The 25,033-nt window shown below is 37.6% G+C and overlaps 1 protein-coding gene across 3 annotated transcripts in view; it reads left to right on the top strand.

Annotated features, from left to right (window-relative positions):
• The first annotated feature begins 5,953 nt into the window (after positions 1 to 5,953).
• LOC127620042 (growth factor receptor-bound protein 10-like) overlaps positions 5,954 to 25,033 on the top strand; it is a 69,685-nt gene continuing 50,605 nt past the window's right edge. Inside the window, exons 1-3 of one of the 3 annotated variants that reach the window (XM_052093116.1) lie at positions 5,964 to 6,111; positions 15,706 to 15,861; positions 18,984 to 19,077. In XM_052093116.1, the coding sequence (XP_051949076.1) occupies positions 15,811 to 15,861; positions 18,984 to 19,077 (145 nt within the window). In that variant the 5' untranslated portion in view covers positions 5,964 to 6,111; positions 15,706 to 15,810. Of the gene's footprint in view, positions 6,112 to 15,705; positions 15,862 to 18,983; positions 19,078 to 25,033 lie in introns of all 3 variants that reach the window. The other 2 variants (XM_052093117.1, XM_052093118.1) reach the window with 2 other exon arrangements.

Consider the following 25,033-nt stretch of genomic DNA (forward strand, 5'->3'; position numbering starts at 1 on the left):
TTTGTGTCTTGACACACACTGATATGGGATTTTAAGATGCAGCACAGTTAGCGTTACTTACTTGGTTGTGTCCAAGTCATGCTGACTACTAATGTCTAATTAAAACTTGAAAAAAGGATTATATTAGGCCCTTAAAGATTAGAATCTTGATTAAAGGCAGTGGTGCATGCTTGCATTACCTTTTGATTGTAAGCAGGACTGAATTTGGTAAAGCTAATCACCTTTTTGTTTGAGTTCAGCAGTGGCTAATCAAAATCCATTAAGAAGTTAAGAATAGATCACCCAAAAAGGAGAATTTATTTACTCACCCTCATGTTATTCCAAACTTGTACAACCTGTTGTCCATTGGACACAACAGGAAAAATTGTACATCTTTAAATATTTGCAGTTCTTGCCAACAACAGTCAAGTCAAGTCAATTTTATTTGTAGCGCCTTTCACAACACACATAGTTTCAAAGCAGCTTTACACAAGATCAGCATTAACAGACGATAAAACTGTAATGTCTGTAAATTTGATGAATCATCATTGTGTAATTTAGATAAAAACGATTCTTAATCGTGTTTAAAAATAATTAAATAATAATTGTATTAATAACCCCAGTGAGCAAGCTGTAGGCGACTGTAGCAAGGAACACAAAACCCCATAAAATGTAGATTTATGGCTTAGAGGACAGGGAGAAAATTATTTTCTGAAATAGTTTTGCATTTCCCCACAATTATTTTTACAGTGAAACACTTTCTTATGATGTGTTACATTCATATGAGCAGACAGAGAAGTACGTTTGGAACAGAAGAATTATAAATAAACCTTGTGTAAATTGTCAGTTTTACTCTAAGCTAAAATGTTATTTCTAGCCTTTTACATGCACATGTTACCAGACATGGTCATATTATTTATCAAGACAATTCACGTTGGATCATAATTTCTTTATTCTAATAAGACCTTTAATATTAGGGCAAAAATCATATTCTTGATAATAATTTTTGTATTGTTTTCTTGTAAAAATATCTAAAAATCCTAAAAAATAAAAAAAAATCTGTTAGATTAATCTTGTTTTAGAAACAACGCTGCATAAGATATTTAGGGTTTTCAGAGAATGTATATTTAATGTGTATTTTTTGTCAAATGAGTTTTTATAGACAAAACAAGTGAAAAAATCTACCAGTGCTGAAGAAGTAATCCAAAGTATTTAAAATACGTTACTGACCTTGAGGAATTTAACGGAATACATTACAAATGACATTTTACAGCATGTATTCTGTAATTGGTAGTGGAAATATTGCAAAAGTAACCCTCCCAACCCTGTCCATAATTTACAGTGACATAGTTACTGGTATTAAGAAGAGTTTATTGGAGTTTTGGGGGTTATCATTATGGTGAATAGTGGAGATTGAGCGTAGGTTGAATGACAGGAACATATTAGAAATGTTCTACATTGCTGTACTCATTGAGCAATTGCAATTAAAGCATAGTGTTACAGTATGTTTGCATTCACTGTACTAGCTAGGTTCCCTCTACTTGAAGTAATTATGTTGAGATAAAACTCAGCCAAAGAGTTAAATTTAGTCAAAGAGTTCAATTTATAGTGCCAGCAAAATTGATGGCACTTTAAATTGAACTCTTTGGCTGAGTTTAAAATTAACGAGTAATCTCAATTTAATTACTTAAAGTAGAGGAAACCTAGCTAGTACTAGCTAGAACAAAGCTTACAAAATATATCAAGTTATGAGCAATTTACATGCATGAAAATCTGAAAGTTGTATTCACTTAAACTTGGGAGTTTATTAACTTAGAAATGGATAATTGATTGCCTCAAATGTTTTGAGTTCTGCTAATTTCTTAGGGTTTACAGTGAGGTTTAATATAGTGAAATCATGGTTAACTTTAATAAAAGCATGCTTTTTTGGTGGAAACCAAAATCCATACTTTTACCAAAAATGTGTCATAGCGTTTCTAGTTTAACTTAGTAACCATGTTTTTTAGCATGGTCAATTTTGTGGCTATGGTTTTAGCAAACAACATTGCTGTAGTAATACCATGGTAAATGGTTTTGGCCACTATGTTTGTTTTTGTTGTTGTTTTTGTCACTAAAAATACTGTAGCACTGTAATAAAGCCACAGCTAATTTCTTGTGAGGGAACCCCAAATAATTATGAAGGAATGCAAAACGTATTGCTAGGGAATGCAATTTGTTTTGCCATAGAATACAAACTATTGAGAGGGAACGCAAAACTTCTTGTGAGTTTAGTCAAAACTTTCAATACATTTTCTCCCTATCCTCTAGGCCAGGGGCTCTGTATAATAGTTGTCATGGTTCTCAAGCTCCAAAAAGCACAACCACTAAATTAGCTCATATGACTTGTTGTGTACTATATTTCAAGTTTTCAGAAGCCATATGATAGCTTTGTGTGAGGAAAAGACAGCAAGATAAGTCATTATTCACTCCTTTTTTGGAGCTTGACACCCCCTGGCCAATATGAACTGCTGTTGTATGCAAGAGCTACATTACAAAATAATTCTTCCAGAGAAAAAAATATCAGCTTTTAGTTCTGAAACAACATGAGAGGGAGTGAATCATTTTGGGTGATCTTTTCATTTAACATACAAGAGAAAGAATATGATGAATTGAAATTGAAGTTCTTCAACAACTTTAAAATCTTCTGAGTTGGCAACTTCATAATCTGAAGAACCATGCTTCATCAACTCACTTTTTTTATTTTAATTAAAGGCCTGAATGGCAAATATTACAGTCTTTGTAACAGCTGTTGCAAGTAACACATAGTGATACACTTGGTATGTGCCATACCATTCCATAAAATCCATATGTACTTGCATACCTGAACGTTTCGAAGATGCACACATCCCAGTGGATCACGATCACTTCAATTAACTTGAATTGCTCTGTTAATACATTGCTCTTTGTGGCTTACCAGTCTACATGTTTGAGAAAGGTAAAGTAGTGCAAATGTTTTCTTGTCAGCCCCTTAAACATGACTAATGTGTAATTTGTGTTTACAGGGTAGGTTAAGACTGTGGCTCTCCTCTGTGGTAATGCTGAAAGTCACTCACTTAAGGTTTTCTCTGATTCTTAAATGAGGAAAAAAGGGAAACAGGGTACACCAAACATCTGTATCCTCCAAAGATTTGTCAAACATGAGCAGTGGAATTTTTACATAACATGGCTACCCAGTGTTTGGAAATGAGTGTTTACATATGTGGTTAAACCATTTTCATTCGAGTCTTTCAGTGGGAAATTTCAATTCAGAATACCTTCAATGGCCTTTGTATCAAATTTAACTCTTAGAAGAAACTGGCTTTGCTTGAGACCATACACAGAGGAACATTTTATTGCTTAGAGGTTCTACTTTCATAGCACAGGAGACTTTGTGGAGTTCTCAGTTATGTTTAATTTAAGTATCAATGTTGTCTCAGATGTTTCTCCTAAAATGTGTTTGGAAAATAAAGTACATGCAGTTGAGACAATTGGTAACCTCCAAATAGAGTAAATATGTAGAAATGTAATGTGAATTTCATAGCTCAGATAATTTGGTCTTCAAAGAATTTGATGAGAAAGTGTTGAATACTCATTTTAAAATTACATTTGATTGCAGACTTGGTTTCTTAACAAATCGGAGTGGAATTTAAGACATTGTTCATATCTCTTCTGAAACTCAAGAAGAGACACATGTGAGCTTAATGGTGTATTTTTCTTAGGGGAAAAAAAATATGAGAAGCAAGAGAGAAACAATTGAGATATTGAAGAGGTCTCATTTGTGATTTTTCTTTCCTGTGGGATTGCGTTGACCAAACACTCCATGAAGACCTCTTCAAATATCAAATATGAGGCATCAGTTCCATACCAGATGAGATGCTATCTGAATTGTGCAATCACTCAAGAATAGTGTTGAGTATCAGTATCTCAAAGGTGCATCTTATAACCACTTCTGCTGGAATTCCAGAGGCGTGTTTGAGAATTACTGTCCTCATGGCCAGCCAACAAACTGGAGACAAGTGCTTAAATTGATTTTGCATGGTGTAGCAAATTCATTGTAAAATGCAAAGCAAAATTTTGATCATAAGCATATTTATGGTATAAAAAAATTAGAACATGAGTGCATAACACTTGCAGTATATATTGAATGTGTTATGTGTATATTACATCTGTTTCTACATCTACATTGTCTAGTTAGATGAGGAAGGTTATGTGACCAGCCCCTTCTTCAAGTTAACTTTTCTAAGACCAAACTAAATCTTCAGAGATATTAAGATTTTATATTTTGCCATTATTTCTTGAAAAAAAAAAAGGTTCCAATTAGAACCTGATATTTTTTACAGTCTGATGCCATAGGAGAACCATTCCTATTCTCCTTTCTAAGAAAACCATCTGTTTACTGATGCTTTTACCAATACCAATAGACTAATAGATTGATCTGAAGAAACTCTAATGTAACATTAAGAACTTTTTTTTCAAGTGAACCAGTTATATACAAGTTATGGAGCATCATGTGCAGCATCAAAATTCTTGATGATAAATTACATCATCAGGCGAACACTAATTTGTCAGAAGTGTATCAAGAGATCATGTTTTTAATGTTAACAAGGTAGCCATTTTTTAAGAAAATCTTCTGAACTTTTTAATGTTTAATTGGTTTGATGTTTGTAATCACAAGAACTCATGTTTTTCTCTCAAACAAACATGCAAAGAAAGAAAAGCTCTGTCAGAAAATCAGTGTCAAGACCTTTTAAATCCAGTCCTCAAGATACCTAAAGCAAGTCTTCGTATAGAAACCATTGCCTCTTAATTTCTGTTGTTCCTACATCAGATCATAGCTTTAGTTTCCCTCAAATTTAAACAAGTTAGTTAGTAAATTGTTTGTACCTTCACATGTGAAGTATTGTACTGTTTGTGTCTGCCTTAATTTGCTGTTCTTGGCTTGCCCACTTTGACACTATTGTTCATTATGTTGGTCAGTGCAGATGGGGATGTTATTATTCAGTAAGTTTTGTCTTTTTAAAACTATAAACATGTTCTAAGTTTAATTCTTACGCCAGAGTTAATGCTAGCAAACACACCACCAACTGCAAAGGTAACTGTTGTTAAATTAATAGGTTCATGATTTGCCTTTTTTATTATTTTAAAATGTTCCTTAAGGTTAACTTATTATATTAGTAAGTGTTTTGCAGAAACACGTAACTTTGGTGCTGCTTCTCTTTAAGACTTGTCAAGAAACGTCCACTGTTGTGTTTGGCTCTCTGCACTTGTCTAACCTTCTCTCTCCTCACCATCTTACTGCTCACCGCTACTGGGCGGGGCTACAGAAGTGATGACGTAAAGTAGAAGTTGATGTGTTGTTGTGGAGGTGGTCAGATGCACAGTGTGACGTCATAATATGGAGGAAGTAGAGAATCAGTTTAAACAAAAGCTATATATGTCTAAAGATCAAGGAAAATCTGATTCCTCATATCACACCCCTTTAAAACATGATCTTCATTGGAGTCATTTCAGTTTTGCCATGTCAGTGCAACACTCAGTTATCATTTAGGAATTAAAAACTGTTATTTTGCATTTTTAATCCAAGTTTATGTAAAAAAAACTTTTTGTCAGTCCGATTTAAATACTATCCTAAAAACATTTTTTTACATTTATTTAATAACTGATGTTACTTCCAGTTCAATTGTGTGCTATATTTTGCAAATGATGTAGGTTATTTATTTATGCATACAGAAAATGTGTATACTATTAAAATATATTGCATAATGCAGAACTTGTGAGAATAGTAGGCTATGTGTGCCAGATTTTCAGAACGCCAGCAAACATTTCTTATCGTTAACGGGTTAAAGTGGGCGGGCCCTCACGAAGGAGGTGCGTCTTGCGCGTAAAGGGGCGGGACCGGGAGAGTTCCTCACCCTCGTGTGTTTGAAGCAGTCAGCTGAGCACAACTTGTGTGGACGCGGCTTTGACCTCGTTGAGCATGCGGGAACACAAGGAGAACGTTTAACCCTGCGCGCAGTTTGTCATTCCAACTTGTATACAACATTACCCAGTTAAAAACCCGTCCTTTTAATGCAACTTCGCCGTTATTTTGCCGTGAAGAATACTGCTTTGAAGGTGAGTATTAAAGGTAAATTGTTAAACTGTCTACATTTAAAACATATGGTTAGGTGCTCGTGCTATGGTTTATAGATTATATGTGGATGTGCTTTAGGAGCAGGCACGTTGAAGAAGTGTTTTGTACGAAGCGTTTCACTGTCAAACATACTCGTCACTAGAAAAATGCTAATATATTTCACAATACAGTATACATTTATAGATGAGAAACGTGCACTTCTTAAAGTTCTATATGACCGAAAGGTGTCTCGATCATAGCATGAATTCACGTGTTACAAACAACCTGATGCGTTTATGTAAGTTCAGACAGTATTTTTAGCAGTGTACCTGTATCATTTTTTCTGTTAGTATCATTTGTTGCAGAAAATGCACATTTGTTCAAGTCTTTTTCAACTTGGTTAAATGGCAATATTTAAATTTCAACGTTATTGGTCTGCAACACGATGCGCAGGATTTCATACATTGCGATTTAGCAATAATGTTAATAAACGTCACTGTGTTTGTGGCTACGCTAAGGGTCCGTTCACACCAAACACGTCCTTGTGTCTGAATGGACTAAATTGAACGGAACAGAACGCGGGTGTCTCGAGACGCTTTTAAAAAGTCAAAGTCCTTTTTTAACTTGACACGATGGCTTTTGCACGAGACCCGGCGCAACCATCAAAGGCGTCTTTTACTGCCTATTTACATCGAAAATACAATTGGAAAAACTGTGCAGATGGATGGAAGCATTTGTTAGGTGTGAACAGCCCCTTAAGACTTGAACTCTTAGGCTTTAGACTTTTTAGTTTGCTATTTAAAAGCTTTGTGGCGAGACTTATGAGTGTTATGCTTGATCTTGTAGGCCACTCTAGAGTGGTGTGATAGCCCACATCTTAAACTGCATCATAATCTTACACAATAGGAGTTTGCAAGTGTTTTGGTTTCCATTTGTCACATGTACAAATGAGCTGGGATTTTTCTTGTCAAACAATCATCCTGATGAATTGGCCAGAAAAGTTATGTAATATTCTTGTGCCAAAACTTTCTCTTTTTGCTCACTAATGCAAAGGAGGTGTATCTTTTTTCTTTTCTGTCAAGGAAGGAAGTGAAGTTGTTCTGTGGTTCTCTAACAATAGACCAGCCAAGTGCTGGGGTTGGCTTTTAAAAGGCATGTTCAGGCACACATAGGCCTATATGAGCGCACACACACACACACACACACACATTAACCACAACTAACAATGTGTGGGTTTTATTTGGCAGATACTGAGATACTTTATTTTGCAAGGAGCAAAACGGCAACTCCAAATTGCCACCTCTAGGGCTATGGAATTACATTTTATGTAATTCACTTCAGAATTGTATACACCTTCAACTCAATGAGAGACGTAAAAATAAGAAGCTTGATAACTTCAAATACAAGGACATGTTCTGGTTCAAATGTTTCCACAGATCATTTGTTCACCTTATTTTACTTTTAATTTTAGACATTGGCCTTCCCTTTAAACCAAGCTTATGAGATTGATGGTTTGTTTAGACTGAGCATTCGTATAGTTTTTTATGAAATAATCTGAATTTGGATGGTTAAATAGGAGTTCACACCGACAGCAATATGTAGTATCCTGAAGTTGTTAATTGTCTAGGAGATTTGGTGATATGAAGCAGCATAAGTGTTGGCTGCAGTAAAGTTCAAGTTGAAAACTACCAATGGGAATGCAGATAGTGATGCTCACATGGTTTCCACCAGACTGGGACGTCATAAGTGGAGGGAACATAGGGCCTAGTGGCTATAGCGGCACTTCAGCACAGAAACATAATGTTCACAACACATTACGTTTCAAATAGTCTTGCATCGCCTTGCTGGAACGCAAAAGACACATTTAATAGGTCCTGATTTCAATTTCTCTCCCTCCATGCAAAACAAGCTGAATTCCATTATATTAGCTATGCTGATATTAATGCTCAAACAGCGCATTAATATCGAAAGGTTAATAAAACTGACCGGAACTACCTGTGCATTCAACGGTTTGAACCGCATGCATTCCAGCCAGTCAGAATAGAGTATACAAACAGACCATCGCTAGTGTAAAAGTTGTACGCTATTATTTGAAAAAAGTGTGACAAATAGCATGGATGATGGGAAAGGGATCTGCACACAATCTTTGCACAGGGCCCAGGATTCTGTGCTACGCCCCTGCCACCAGATACAGTAGTTGAGTAGAATTGCCTCCTAGCAACTTGCAGCCTGAAACTACAGCAATTGAATAGAGCACAACAGTCTGGTTCCGGAAGTAAAAATCCCATTCATTTTTTCCATAGGCAGGGCTCTACAATAAGGACTGCCCGATGGCCCGGCGCCAGTTTGAGAAAGACTCGGGCCAGTTGCTAGAACTGTCACTTGTCTGATCGGGCCAGCGCTGCATTTTTAACATTAGTGCAACCAAACAAAAAGCGAGAGAGCACAACATTACATGGAGCGAACTAAGTCTTCTAACCAAGGAGTGAGCGTGAGTATATTTATCTCGCAAAGATGTGCAAATGCATAATATACTGAATGTGACAAGGCACAGTTGTGTGCACGCACAATATCGTGCAGCGCGGAGTGCACTCTCCTAGCACTGTTCTTGCTCTTTTCCAAGTGTCTTAGCAGCAGCTATTACCAATATGTAGAAACGTAAACATTAATTCAACATGATAATAGCATTTGATATGAAAAGTATAATTAGGCTTTTTTTTATCAGATGTTGAGCTGAAGGGTAAAGATGAATATTTGAAACGGTCTACTACTTTGTATTAAAAACACAAGATATGTAAAAAATATTTATCTTAAGACTTATTTTAGAGCCTTGCTGGTAAAAACAGCTATTTGTAATTTTTTTGTTGGGGCCAGTGAAAATTTTGGTAGGGCCAGTAAAAATCTGAAGCACTGGCCCAATCGGGCCAGTAGAAAAAATCCTTTGTGTTGACCCATTCATAGGGAAAAAGATTTTTAAGGATCATTTATAAACCTTTGAAGACAGACCTAAAGCTCTAAAATGTATTGATCAATGGTATATGTTTCTGCTTAAGTCATCAGTCTGTGTTAATTCGGGTACAATTTTTCAAAATGAGTTTAATTGACCGTTCGCTAAGCCCTGCCTTAAAAGTGTTTCAGACCATTCCTGTCTTAGCAACTGTTTGCCCGCCGCTAGTTCTCTGACAAGCGCTTGCTTTTTTACAATGAGAGACGGGAGAAATGTGTGTTTGAGCAGTTTTAGCATGATTTTATTGAAATTATCTAAAAAATAAATGTTGTTTCTGGGTCACTTGTAATAGTGACACGTGGTACCTAGAGGAGATACACGCACTGTTTTTTTCTTTCTTTTAAAAAATTTAACTTTAAATAAATGTTGAGAAGTGTCATTCCTTATTCCCAAATGAATGTTTATCATCATCGAAGACATCTACATTTGCTCCAAGGTAATTTAAAGCTAATAACTTAACCTTTACTAAGACCTGAATCAATACCTAAATTAATGTTATGGTAAATTAAGAGCTATAAGCAGTGCTTTTCGCTTATACTAATGCTATGAGGTTTGTAATTGCTATTAAATGACCCCTTTTTCAAAAAAATTAGTGTAAAAATAGTTTGCCTCAATTCTGATCCACAGTCTGCACAGTTTATTCATATTACTATGTAATTTAACAATTTTCTTTTACAGAAATGACAGATAAATATGTATTACAATGTCACTCTTTATTCCATCCCACATAATAATATTTATGAGAGTATTTGGCCAAAAATTTCGCCGTTCACAGCAATCTCCCATTCATTCCAACGAGGAGTTCTGCAGAGCTTGTCACAGCAAGCAACCGTAACCAAGGGGGGCAGAGCTTAGTGATGGGTCAAATGTGGAATTACTTTTTTGCTTTGAGTGTTGTGATTTACCTCAAAGCTGGTTGGTTTGGATCATGGTTTAGAAATCTTTTATGAAAAAACCTATGGAACAAATTACTGGGAAAAATGCTTCCGGAAAAAAGTGGGTGGGGCTTATGCACTGCATTGCTGTTAGTGTGTAAACGAATGCCCCTTAAAGGAATATTCAGGTTTCAATGCATGTTAAGCTCAATTAACAAAATTTGTGGCATAATGCTGATTACCACAAAAATGTATTTAAACTTCCCTTCTTTTCAAAATAAAAACCTCTGTGTTGTTACAATGAAAATGAATGGGGCCAATCCATAAATGTTAGAATTCTTGCTGTTTAAAAGTATTGCCAAAATAAGTAACAATATGCATGTTAACATGATTTCAGTGTGGTAAAATCCCTTACTAACCTTTTCTGGGTAAAGTTATATCCAATTTTACAGCTTCATTACCATGACGATGTAACACAGCAAATCCTAAAACAACTGTAAAAACAACGATTTAAACAACATTACAGTTCAAATATAACACGTTTTCATAGAAGAATCAATGTAAAATCAATGTCATTTTTATTGTACAGCTACTGTAAGTGCTTCACTGTAACCTTGATTTTTGCTTTTTTGGAGGGCTGAGTCAAATTAGTTTTTGTGATAATCGACAGACATTTATGGCATAATGTTGATTGAGTGAGCTTAAATTGTATTGAAAGCAGAATATTCCTTTAATAAAATTTCTTGGGGCAAGAGAGATTGATGAATCAAGAGACTGTACATTTCTGTCAATTTCTAGTAACGAATCAGTCTGAACTAGAAACTTGAAAGTATACCTGCAACATGGCTCAGCAACAATGGCTCTTAGATATCTGTTTTCCACTGACAAACATTTATTAAGTCTAATGTTTGTTTATTTTGAATGTTAGGATTTGTAATTCTGTCTATCTCTCTCGCTGCCCTACTCGATCTGGCTATGTTCTCTCTATCTTCAAAGTACTCAATGTAAGTTCATCCAAAAAATAAACAAAAAAGCATGCGCTCCGCAGTCTCGTAAAATTGCAATTAGCGTGCTAAAATGAGGGAGAGAGAAATGAGGTGGAAGAGTAGTTTATGTGCTATTATTAGCTTTGGCCACATCGAGTCTTTGGGGAAAGAGAGAATAAGCAAAAGTGCAAAGGTTTCAACAGGGAAAGTAGTGTTACATGTGCTCCTAATTTAACCATTGGTGACTGATCCAGACCTATTGTGTTTATTTTGGTCAGAGTTGCTAAAGTCTATACAAAAGTGGTTTGGGGCAATCCAAAGCTGGTTTATTTAAAGAAGGAATACACTAAACAGGGCTGGACTGGGAAGAGAAATCGGCCCGGGATTTTACACAGCAACAGGCCCAAAAGTTGTAGTTCGCTGTCCTTTTCGTGGTCCGTTCTGCATAACGTGGTCGCATTTAGCTTATCGCTGCCCATTCGACCCGTTTCGCGGCCGACCCACCGGACTTCTCGGTTCTCTCGATGGCCAATCCACCCCCTGATAAGCCCAAAAGTGTGTCGGCCCACCGGGAAAATACCTGGTATGCCAGATTACCAGTCCAGGAACTGTCTTGAGCAAACTTCAATGGATCACATGGACAGACAGTGGGAGCTCATGTCAGTTTTTGTTGCACTTCACTCTGTCAAGTCTGATTGATTTTTCTTGCTCGTGTGTGTGTGTGTGTGTGTGTGTGTGTGTGGTCACACAGGTGGTCCATGTTAGATTCTGACCTGATTTTGTGGTTTTGGAACACACATATCCAGCTCCCTCTGATAGATCATCAGTCTTTCACAGGGCAGTAACTCTTTTGATCTCCCCACTGTACCACTGCTGGCTTCGAAAGTCCAAAGACCTTCCATGCAATACAATACACCACTCTTCTCCATTGTCCAGTGTATTCCACTGCTGCTTGGTGTTAAAATAAGCAGAGCTCCCTTGGTTTGCACTCTAACGTGCTAGCAATATCTAATTTACAACACAAACCCAACTTTCTTTGGGTTAGCTTAAGTCTTCTCATGATAACCCTCTCAAGACTCATGATAACCCTTGATTTCTAACAAACAAAAATGTAATGCACTTCAAACAGAAGTCTGCATGGCAAGCACTTTCCCCATTGACTTGTATTGTAAGTGCACTTCTGTACAAAATATTTTTGCTTGATTTTTACAAACTGTAGTACAAGTCAATAAAATTTTCTGGGTTAATAGTTAGATGTTAACTTGTAATTAAAGGGATAGTTCACCATGTTTTTCCAAACCTGTATAAGTTTAGAAAATTTGCTTTGACTTTGGAGAGTGGTCTTACCTACTCAATGTTTTTTTTATTTTTATGTATCAGTAGCATTCAGTAGGTTTATGATGTAATCTCTGTTAATATTCTGCTTTCTCTTGAGTAGATCTAGGTATGACAGCAAAGGTGTTCTTATGATGTACAAAGCTAATTCCACTGAAGTTCCAACCCATGTTATTGAGCTTGAGGGAATCACAACATAATTAAGAAAATGCAATGCATTACTTGTATGCTGTCCACATTGATGTTTGCTTGTTGTGCTTTACATAACGACAAATAACACTGCTGTAAATAGCCAAAAAGACTTATTTCTGAGACTTATTTCTGTCATCCATATGTAGGTCACCAAATTCTACACATGTATACCACTTGTCACACCATCATATTGAGCAGCCCAGCTGTTACCCTGTATGACTGAGATGTAAAGCTTGTTTGACTGACTTTTTCAAACAAACAAATGATGCTAAAGGTATCTTCATCTTGTCATTTAGGATGCATCTGTTGACCATATGAAGGACAATATTCATAATAAGCTTACTTTGAAAGATTGTCCAACCCTTAAGTGTGTGGTGGCCAACACTTGATTTGAGAAAATAAAGGTTTCAGACTGAGAATGGCTTTCTTGTTGTCCTAATTGAGCAATCCACAAAGAATGGTAATCTCCCTATTATTAAGTAAAGAGGGGTACTTGACCTGTATTTATATTTACTAAAGGGAGGACATGGACAGGACATCTTGGACTGTTCATTTTAGCCTTGAAATTCCTCAGCAGCCATGAGAAGCAGTGATGGAATCCGTACACCCTCTTAATTTGTGTCCCTGATAACACCGTAGTGCATCATCAAGCATTTAAGCCATCTTGAAACAAAGATCTCCAAGAACCGTTAACAGTGTTTTTGGTGCTTTGTGCATATTTCTCATCATAGAGTCTACAAAGCTTTTCTTGTTGGTTCTTGTGCGGAATGCTACCCAAAACTCTGGTGGACCATATCGGTATGTGGCAGCTTTATTATAGTGTCTGATATCTTAACAATAACAGGTTGGATTACGTAACCAAAACAATAGAGCCTCTGTCAATCAGTACTCAAAACGTAAAATTATCTGCTGGAGACACTTGAACTTGGAAACCTTTCCCCTTTTTTTCGCAGTGGATTTCAACACCACGTTTAGGCCTCTGTTTCATTCTTCGAGCCACCACATGATGCAGTAAATGAACCCAGGTGAACTAAAACAAAACAAATAAAAGCACTGAGATGATTGTAGAAGGATGATTTGTAATCCATCTAGGCTTTGTGCAGGCAGTTAAATCTCAACCATACTGATTTCACAAGTTGCAGCAGTATTTGTTGTTAAAAAATGACTTCATTGCATTTGTCGAGCATGTGGTTTTCAGTTTGTAACACATGCTGCTTTTAGTCAGTGTGTACTAGAGGGTGCTCAGAGCATTTCAATGATAAGAATGTAGGTCTGTTTTTAGAGTTTGATTAAAATTGATTTCTGAAAGAAAAGCCGTACCCTTCTGAATGAAATTGGTCAACGGATGCTTGCTTCAGAGTGTGTTGTAGCAAAAGTCAAAATGTTCTCAACTATGGGTCACATGACAAAGCATCACTTTTGCAAGCCATTGTGTTATTCCTCTGCTTCCTTGCAAAGCACAATCTTCTTTAAAACCAGTGGATTCACAGCGTAAACGGCAGTGTGTAATCCCATAGGGGCTGTTCAGATCGAAGTTTTCTTGCACAATTAATCAAACTGAACGCAAATGTTTGAGTTTTTTTTTCTTGACATGACGTCTAACGAACGCGGCGCTCCTGCACGAGATGCGGTGCAGTGGTCTAAGACGTCCATCTAGCACGTTTACGTAGAAGAACAGTGAAGACAGATGCAAATTCACATTGTGTGAACAACCTCTTAGGTATACCATATACTGTAAGCACATGCAGTGCTCCTTCTTGAGCTCTGGCCACTCTTCAACTACATGTGCCTGGTTGAACTTTCATTGCTAGCCTAATAAAGACAACCAAAGAGTGTGGTCTCAATCATTAGCAAGAATATCTGTATGTGTGTCCATGAATGTGTCGTTTTTCTGTTCTGTTAGTATAATAAGCTTAAGTCCAGTGATCCATAGTGGGCCTGAATTGTCTTTTAAATGCTGGATGTTAATTTGAGGATTTGTTGCTGTGCTCATTCTGTTCAGCTGCCCTAGGGTTGAGCCATGAGCCCAGCTTTCAGCACCACACTTTTGGGCTTATTGCTTCTCCGTTTGGACTTCCACTCAGTGTTAAAAGTACCCTGTCTAAAAGCACTTGGGTGCAGGGCTCAAGCATCGCTTCCAAGCATGCCAGATAAAAATGTTCCAGGATGGAAACCAAAACACTATTTCTGTCTGGGCTCGCTCCCTCAGCCTCTCCTGTTTTACTCGTTTCTCTTTCTCCATGTCTTTCGTTAGCTCCTTCCCAATCAGTTTTGTACTTGTACTTTTGCACACTTTTCAACCCCAACACGGCCCCCCTCTCAAAATGTTCTCGCTCTAGGTGAGATAATTTCAGTGCTATTTTAAGTAGTAAATTCTGTTGTGTAGCATGCTGTCAAACAAGCTGGTGGACAAAATATTTGTACAGTCACAAAGAGTCCATGTGCGTTAATGCATGTCTGTCAACACCTGATTACGATTCACCAATTACCCTGTTTAATATATCTGTTGTTGTATACCTATAAGGGCTAGATTAAAAAAAAAGTTGCGATCTTCATTTGAATGATTCTGATACAATTTTCTTCCTATGTAAGTAAAATTAACTTTATAACAAAGTGATAACCAAAATTGATCACAAATATGATCAGAGTTGAATCAAGATCTTGAGAATCAGCAGGGGTGGTTCTAGGATCAGTTAATATTTGGGGCTTATCCCAGAGCTCTGTGGATTCATAAGCATGAGCTTCATGAAAGTTTCATTCTTTGAAAAAAATTGATTATATACTGTATAAGAACTTAAACTTTAAAAACTTAAGATACCTGGATTGTTTTATTTGTTATGCTGTGACTAGCTTTTTTTGTGCAAGAATGCATTCGGTGTGATCAACCCTGTAAAAGAGCTTTTAAAAATGTGTCTCGACACCTGCGTTCTCTTCTATTTGTTGCTTAAGTTATATACAGTGGCCCCAAAAGCTACACATAAAAATGCATGAATGGCGTCAAGTGATATTCATTTAATAAAGATATCACATGCATATAAATGCAATGTAATCTAATGATATTATTTTATCTAACACCATTCGGGGGCACTGCAGTTACAATTGTTATACAAGAAGATATACAAGTTTTTATTAACCAAATTCAAAAATTTCACCGTGCTTGTCAAAACTAATTATTTACTCTTATGTATCCATCTCACTCAGATTCTCTCTCCCCCCCACACCCCCAATCTATCTCTTTCAAACTGGTGCACAGGGGTTTGGTGGAGGTGAATGTGACCACTCCGATAATCTGCAGTGACTTTGAGTATGGCCTTAGCTGGATGCCCAGACTATTTTCTCCACCATCCAAAGTACCAGGTAAACTCCTGCACATTTTTAAATACTGCTTTTTCCAAAGCAATGAAGTCTACACACAGAGCCAAGGCACAGCCTTTCAGGTTCAATAGGGCACTGGGTCAGTGTGTCCTAACCATGCTTTAATAAATTTTTAGGCAGAATATGCATATATAAATTTCACAAACACTCACATATAATCCTTAACCAGCACGGGGGAACTTGTAACTCCATTACGGCAGAAGCCGGGCTTCCCAAGGGTTCTGTGGCATGTCCGCATGCCTTTCGTCACCATGGTGTTGCCATGGTGGCACACAGCTGACTTGCTGACATGCAAAGTGGTGGCTGCTGCTATTTATACTCTGGCTGCACAGTCAGCCCACTCTCTGTCTTCTCTACAATATCATCCATTTCATTTTAACCTTATGAGCTACCCATCCCTTCCACAGGCTTTTGCGTTTTCAATATACTTAAGTTTCAGCCCCATCCCCCTTTTTCTCTAACCCCTTTCCCCCAATCCCCCGACCTGGTCGCCTATACAAGTTGTGTGGTGCTTGTGAACGTGGCAAGACTTTAGTGTACACAGCACAGGCAGGGGTGTGAGCTGCTCTCTCTCTGTGGGCATGTAGAGCTCTGCAGGGGGTTTCTCACAGCCACAGGCAACTAGCCTGTGGACACATCCCAAATATCCAGCAAAGTGACTGGTTCTGCTGTTTTTCTCTTTTAAGCATTGCAGAGGACCGCCCATATTTAGCATTTACCCCTGAAGCCTGCAATGCAAGTTTAAGACCCCATGGAATCAAAATAGGATTTTTGTGGCTTTTGGTCCATGTCTATTTGTTTTAAATCTATATGCTATTGTACTTCTAAAGGCGTGATCACATTTACCTTTGCATGGCAAAATTCCACATACAAAATACAGCCATCTCAATGTGAATCCGTGCAATCAGGAATTTCACCAGATGGACTGCTGGTAGTGAAAATCTTTGCAAAATTTGCTTAGGGTTTACGTTTGGTAAACTTTTTACATGCAAATTCATAACATTTACCAATAGGATGTTGCTTGGTGTAGCAGTGACCTCTGTGTGGGTGGTACTTCGTAAATAACCACTCAGAATGTACGCAATGGATGAGGAAATCATTTTAGCTTGACTTTCTTAATATTGTCACTCTCCCAGATTATGAAGTGCAGCATAAAAAAGATGCTTCTTGATGAGTAGTTTTTGCAGGTTTTACACTCGCTTCCCTCTTTTTGATGCTTTGAATTGAACTGGCTGTTTTTACAACTGTACCTTTAAGACTTATGTATAATAAATGAATTCTGTTATGATTGGCTGACGGAGTAACTGCATAACATGTTTCGAATGACCCGTCTTTGAAGCTTAGTTTCTGTAATGATCTGAATCTTTGCATTGTAAATGTTTGAGTATATATTCTACGTGAGACAAACTTATTTATATATATATATATATATATATATATATATATATATATATATAAAAAAAGCAAAGTCCTGTTTTCCATGATTTTAACCTGTGAGTACTTATTTATACCGGGGATGCGTGGCTGAGGGATGGTGGAGAATGATCTCAATCAGCCGGGAGAGGGATAAGGTGGAGCCGGAGCCACAGTTCGAGGGAGAGATGCACAAATCTGTCTGTATGTGTCTGCGTGTCAGTGTGGTGTGTGTGCTGAAAAGAAAACCTTTTGTGTACTGCTGAAAGTGGTGTCTTATTGTTTAATACTGAAAAGTGCAGCAATAAATATCTGTCGGGGATTGTTCACCTAACTTCCTCCTTTCCACATAAAGAACTTGGTCTGTTACATATAGTTAATGAGGATGAAGATTAGGGTCGTAGGTCATGGGTCAAATGGCGACTTAGAATAGTGTTTCTGGTTTATAGCAGGGGACAAGAATCTGTTTGGTCAGAGTTGAAGTGTCTTGGGTTAGAACCGAAGTGTGAGTGGCCATCAATGATATGTTTGTATGTTGTTGTTATTATTAAGCAGTTATTTGCATTTTGTGCATTCATAAGTGTTGGTTGATGCTGTAAGTGTCTAAAATAGCAAGATATTGCTTTAAAGGTCAGAGGTCAACTCCTAAATGCTTTGGCTTTCTAACCACCATCACGTGACCTGCCTTTCTATGAATTTCGCCTCCTTTGTTGCCCTGTGCAATTAGCTGGGGGGTTAAGGTTTACATAACGGCCACAAGGCCTGGAGCCCATCCAAGTGCAGCACACATACACACACACACACACACACCCTCTCACATTCCTCTGTCATTCCCTGCTACTGATCCTGGTGTTTCCCACTTTGTGCTTCATTTAAAAAAAACTTTTATCATGCTTGTTACTTAAAAAAAGAAAATGATCTGAAGTAGGGGTGAACGCTGTTTCAGCCCTTTTTACATGGCGGAATATATGCTGAACTCTCTGTTGGTGTTGGTGTGCAGCATTTGTTGACTTTTTGAGTGTTTTAAACTGTGCAAGATTAACAGTACACTGGCTAAACTTTAGAGAAGCTCTTTCTCAGAGTTGTAAATTTCCCCCTCTCGTTTTTATAGATGTTTTTCTCTTTTCGGAGAGCCGGCTGGCTTGGTGCATCTTGAGAGAGAGAGGGAGAGAGGGAGAGGGAGGGAGGGAGAGAGAGAGAGAGTCTAGGAGAGAAATAGACAGAAGAAAGGCAAAGAAGAGAGCATGGGGACCTCTGGCAGAAACTAGTTCCTGGAAACTCGGCTTCCATGTTCTTAGGTTTCCTAGAAAACTGGAAATTGAAAATGTGGCCTTATTTTTATTGTATTTTTTTTCCTCAACTACTTCTAGCTTTTTGTATACTGCTTTGAATTATATGGTCTGAGTGAGAGAGAGTGTGTTTGAGAAGAGCTGTTGCTGAATGCATAGTTTGCCTTTTTTGTTCTTGGCTCTGTGTTGATGCATTGGGAAAGAAGGATTGAACTCACTCTTTTCTGATTTTCACTTACACACCAAAATGCACTTGTCTTTTGCAGTAGGAATCGCATCCATTCTGTTTTTGAATTCAGTATTAGTACATGCAGTATATAAATTCATGTCTAAAATTCATCTGCTACTAAATCTATTATGTTCCTGCTTAAACTGTCTGACCGCCTATCTTTTTCTCTTCAGGACAATGTTGACCACACCGCCTCTCACAGACCATCCAAACTCATTGGTTCAAGCTTTCAGCAGTCTTCCAATCGGAGCTCTCCTAATCAACCAGGTGGGTTGTTTAAAGGGTCATTGCATAATTCTCATGCATGCAAATTACAGAATCAGTTAAACATATGGCACTTTTCCACTGCACGTTACGGCTCGACTCGCTTTAATTTCTGAGCTTGCATTTCCACTGCTGTTTATTGGTGGGATTATGGCTGCCTCTACTGCTGTGACATTTTAAATGTGACACTAAACAATAACATGACCGCTAGCTGCTCATTGTGCTGCATAAAGCAGTTGTTGCATGGTTATTTTACACAAGTGTAATGGTTAAATTGGCCTGGTTGTTTGTTGAAAGAAGCAAGCTTTCCAGTAGCTGGTCAACTAAATAAAGTGAAGCTTTCAAGCAGAGTATAGAGTTGACGTCCCACCCATTGCTCGCCGGTCTAGATGATGTCCATTTGGTGGAACCACTTACAATTTTCCTTGATGGTTCGGTTTCACTTTGTCTCTGTGTCACTATCAAAACATTGCACTGTTTGCTTGAGCATCAGACCAACCAGCCAGATATGACGATATGTTTTGCAATTCCTTTTGGTGATGCTTGTGGTGCAGAAATTAAACCTTTTAAAAATATAGTTTACCCAAAAATGAAGATTCTGTAGTCATTTACTCACGTTGTTCTAAACCTGTATGACTTTTTTTTCTTACGTTGGACACAAAAAGAGATGCTAGACAGAATGTCGGTATATCGTGAACACTCATTCGGGCACTGGCAAGGGTGTTCATCCACTGAACACTGGAATATTTATGACTCGATCACCTGTGGCACAATAACAATGTTGCGTGTTTAAACACAGATGTTATTATTCGGCATCATTGCTGTACAAATGACCCTATCGTGCATTTTCATAGTAGATATTAACATGGTGAAAGCTCCATCCCGTTCTAGTGTGGATATGAGGTGTTAACAAGTGAGAATGTGGCTTTCCATCTTTTTTGTTCCACGAAGAGGTTTTGGAGCAATATGAAAGTGAATAAATGACACCAGTATTTTTATTTTTTACTCCGTTACATTTAAGTGTTGCATTTTGAATGAGAAAATCAGTGTGGAGGCAGCATTTCACCCCTGTTGTTATGTATGTGTGTGTGCGTTCACTTGTGTGCAGCAGGTCAACGGGTCCCTCTAGCTGCAGCGGTTTTGTGCACTAAGGGCTGTATATCCTCCATGGGCTCTGCAAGCCAGGGCCTACCCCAAATCCTGAGCTGTTTTATAGCTGTGAGCAAAGCTGTTGACCGCAGATCTTTTTTTTGTGTGTGTGTGTGTACACGTTGTGTCTGTGTGTACCCGACTCTGCTCTCCAGATGCTGCTTTGCTGTAACGTGTCACTACCCTGAAGCATATAGATTTTTCAGAAAGCTATGGCAGGCTTTTGTGTGCAGACATGTATACATTGCGGGCTGGCAAAGTTGGTCAGGGTTGTCAGAAATACTGACATTGATGCACGCACGCACGCACGCACACACTCACACACTCAACTGGGCAGAAGTGTATATGCAAGAAAGCACACAGAAGGTTGAATAGTGGCCCCAAAACATATTTGGACACTTAAGCTACACTACAAAATATATTAATGTCTTTTATATACCAAAATATATGTTTTTTTAAAAATGTAAGCAACATTTCACAAAAATAAGTTTGTATGGTTGCAAATTATATATAAAAAAGACTTAGTTGAACATTAAAAAAGTTTTGGACACTTTGTGGTTATCAAACTTTAGTGAAGCCATTGTAAATATGACGAACAACACCTTTGGTTACTTGGCTAGGACACCTGTGTGAACTTAAGGGAAATTGACTTGATACATCCACTAAAAATCACCTTGGCTGGATATTTTGTGTGACTTGAGTATCCAAAAGTGTTCAAACAATTTTTTGGCCACTTTATGCCTTACTCATTCACAGACAGACATTCAAGGATAGAGACACACAGAGAAAGCCCATAAATCTGTCTTGTTGTTTGTTTCTGGTCATATTTGGCCATGCATTGGGGTGGGTGTGTGTGAGCGAGCGCATGCACGCTTGCTCTTACATGTCTGTATTTGTGCTCTATAAGTTGGAGTTATATTAGGTGACCTACATTCTGTACACACACAAAAAGAGAGCTAGAGAAAGGGAGGCAAGTAGTTGGGCACACAAGGTTGGACCGTCTTCTAACACAGTGTTCCACTGCACAGAAAGAGAGCTGAAAGAAAAACATCAGGAAAGAGCAATTTTGTCTACATTAACCTCTGAAGAGATCTGCGTATCCTCTTTTATTAATGTACTATGATGAATACTAACATAGGAATCTTTTTTTATTTTTTTTTATAGATTAGCTCCGTAAAAACAATGGCATTACTATGGTACCATGTTCAACCACATGGTATTACTATGGTGCCATGTCTAAAAACATAGTATTATCATGGTGCCATGTCCAAAAAAAATTAAATAAAAATGTTATTACTTTGGTACCATGTCAAAAACATTGTGTAGCCATGGCACCATGTCCAAGAAAATTGTATTACTATGGTACCATATCCAAACCACATGGCATTACCATTGTACCAGATCCAAAAACATAGTATTACCATGGTACCAATCCAAGAAATATGATATTACCATGGCATTTGTCCAAAATGTATCGCATTACCATGGTGCCATGTCCAAAAAAATAAATGAATAACCATGGTATTACTTTGGTATCATTTCAAAAAACATGGTGTAGCCATGGCAGCATATCAAGAAAATGGTATTACTATGGTACCATGTCCAAAATGAATAAATATTAAAAAATAAAATCCATGGTATTATGATAGTACAATGTACAAACCACATAGTATTACCATGATACCATGTCTAAAAACCAATAACCTTGGTATTACTTTGGTACCATGTCCAAAAACATGCTATAACCATGGTGTATGTACAATAGGCATGACATTAACATGGTATTATGTCCAAATAAATATCCATGTAATGACCATGGTACCATGTTGAAAAATGGTGTTGCTTGTTACATCATCTAAAGAACCATGATAATGCCATAGTACTACTTTTTGGTAGTGTTATGATATTTTATTTTTGTGCAAGGAATGTGAACTGAATAAAGGAGACGAGTTAGGGAGGGTGTGGGAAGATGAGAGAACTGAAGGTTCTCAAGGCACATTTGAACCAGTCTCCTTGGCCCTGAGAGCAACAAACAGGAAGACTCTTGAAGGTCCCACTGTTTCGCAGTGAGATTCATTGTTTACACTGAATCAAACTGATGTTTCCTCTTCTGTATGTGTGCATGATGTTGAAGTGCAAGAGACTGCTTTTGCCATGTACAGAATGCAGGACACTTGCCCATACTCTCCACTTACATACACAAACACTTACACAAGGATACACATGGAAGTGTGTGGGTCTGGGGTATGTTCGGAATGCTGCGTTTGGCCACTGCTGGTTTTTCAAGGAAGTCTGAAGCAGGGCTTTGATTTAGACCTGTTCTGGTATCGGCTGTTTATTATAGAGATAGGTAAACATTTAAAATTAATACAAATACAAACTAAATCTATACAATTCTGTACTGATGTACAGGGGCAAAAATTTCATCAAAATGTTGGGAGGACAATAAACATAACAATTCTCAAGTGCAAAATGTTTAAAACATTTTTTTATTGTTGATATTTTAGGGGATCCCCCCCATTTACTCCCCCCCTCAAACCATGGAACTAGCAAGGAACACAAAATTAGATGATCTTTTGAAAACGCTTTTCTATTTACACATTTGTGATACTCCCAGCATTTGATGCGTTTATAGTCCTCTTTCCAGGCATATCTTTAGTAAATCGTGCTTTGTTTTCTACAGGTCTGTACGAGTCTTGATTGTGGAAAATTTGTTTGGTTTGCATAAAATAAGAGGAGCAGGGATTAGGGTATTCAAGGCAGTCCAGTCATCAATGCTCATGCAAAGCACTGTACCTGTTATAACTGCTTCGTTAAACTAGCATGCAGTAGTTAGTCGCAGAGTAATTGTGCAATTCCAAAAAACAACTGCTGTTCCTCTCACAGCACAGAGTAAATCATGATTCATGAGATGTTTTAATTGTGAGGAAGACTGGTGTTACATTTGGTTTTGGAAATATCATATATCATTTGTTGAAGAGTCATTAATTGTCTTGATTAGTTTGAGTCAGATTTTAGAGGCATGATCAGGCCAAGATGAGTGCTAGGAAATGTAACCCAAGGGCTGACCACTTCAGTGTTCTCATGTAACTTGATACCGCCACCTTGTGGCTTTTTGCTATTAGTGGAACATTGATTGCAACATTTTCAGGATGGAGGTTTATGCCAATGTTTACACCTTTCTGATGACCTGGGTTAACCTTGGAAGATTTCAACAACCCCATTCTTGTAAAATATACATGTTCTATTAATTCGTTTTTACCCAAACTCATTATGTAAATGTTTGACTCTTAAAGGAGTAGTTCACCCAAAAATGAAAATTCTCTTATTTACCCTCATCTAATGAATGATTGTTGAATTTATATAGTGCTTTTCTGATACTCAAAGAGCTTTACAGAGTGAACAGGGGACTTTCCTCAATCACCACCAGTGTGCAGCATCCACCTGGATGTGATGGCAGCCATAGTGCACTGGTATGCTCACCACACAACAGCTGTTGATGGAGAGAGAGTGGACTCATACAGCCAATTAATGGATTGGGATTATTAGGACGCCATGATGGATAAGGGCCAATGGGGGAAATTTGCCAAGGACAAGGTGTTACATCCCTACTCTTTATGAGAATTGCCCTGGGATTTCTAATGACCACTGAGAGTCATGACCTCGGTTTAACGTCTCATCTAAAAGATGGTAACTTTTTGCTGTATAGTGGTCCTGTCACTGTACTGGGGTGTTAGGGCCCACACAGACCACATACCTTGAGCACCCCATGCTGGCCTCACTAACACCTCTAGCAGCAACATTAGTTTTTCCAGGAGGTCTCCCATACAGGTACTGACCAGGCTCAACCCAGCTTGGCTTCAGTGGGTAACCAGGCTAGAGCTACAGGGTGATATGACCGCTGACTATCTCAGATGTATATGACTTCCTTTATTCTGATAACACGCAAAGATTTTTAGATAAAACATATCTGTAGATCCATACAATCCAAGTGAATGGTGGCCAGAACTTTGAAGGTCCAAAAAGCATATAAAAGGCATCATAAAAGTACTCCTCTATATGACTTCAGTGTTTAAATCCATGTCTTCAGAAGGAATATTATAGGTTTGCTTAAGAAACAAATCAATATTAAATCCCTTTTTACAGTAAATCTCCTTTTGACTTTTAAATTCTTCTATTGTTTTTGTTGAATTGCATTCTTTGTGCATATCGCCGCCTACTGGGCAGGGAAGAGAATTTGTAGTAAAGAACTTGAATGCTGTTCTGTCTCTTACCCACTCCTATTATATTGCTTCTAAAGATATGGATTTAACCACTGGAGCCATGCGGCTTACTTTAATGCTGCCTTTTATATGCTTTTTGGACCTTCAAAGTTCTGGCCACCATTCACTTGGATTGTATGGATCTACAGAGCTGAGATATTCTTCTAAAAATCTTCAGTTGTGTTCAGCAGAAGAAAGTCATACTTATCTGGGATGGCAGGAGGGTGAGTAAATTATTTTATTTTTGGATGAACTATCCATTTAATGTTTTAAAATCTGAACAAAAATATTTTTCAAAAACTTATAAAATATTGAAAAAAATATATATATTTTTTGTTTGGACAAAAAAAATATTGTCCAAACACTGGGAACAATTTGCAGTTTGAATTAAGAAATGATACAATATTTGAGGCTGGCTCAATATTTCACCTCACTTTCAGTGTCAAAACAGTTGTTATTTAGGTAATGATTTTATCCAATGTGGCTTAGAGTACCTAAACATTTTTCAATAAAATGAAAGTACTATCAGTCCTTAACATCTGCCAAAC

Source organism: Xyrauchen texanus, chromosome 26 (genome assembly GCF_025860055.1).
Source record: "Xyrauchen texanus isolate HMW12.3.18 chromosome 26, RBS_HiC_50CHRs, whole genome shotgun sequence".
Taxonomy (NCBI): domain Eukaryota; kingdom Metazoa; phylum Chordata; class Actinopteri; order Cypriniformes; family Catostomidae; genus Xyrauchen; species Xyrauchen texanus.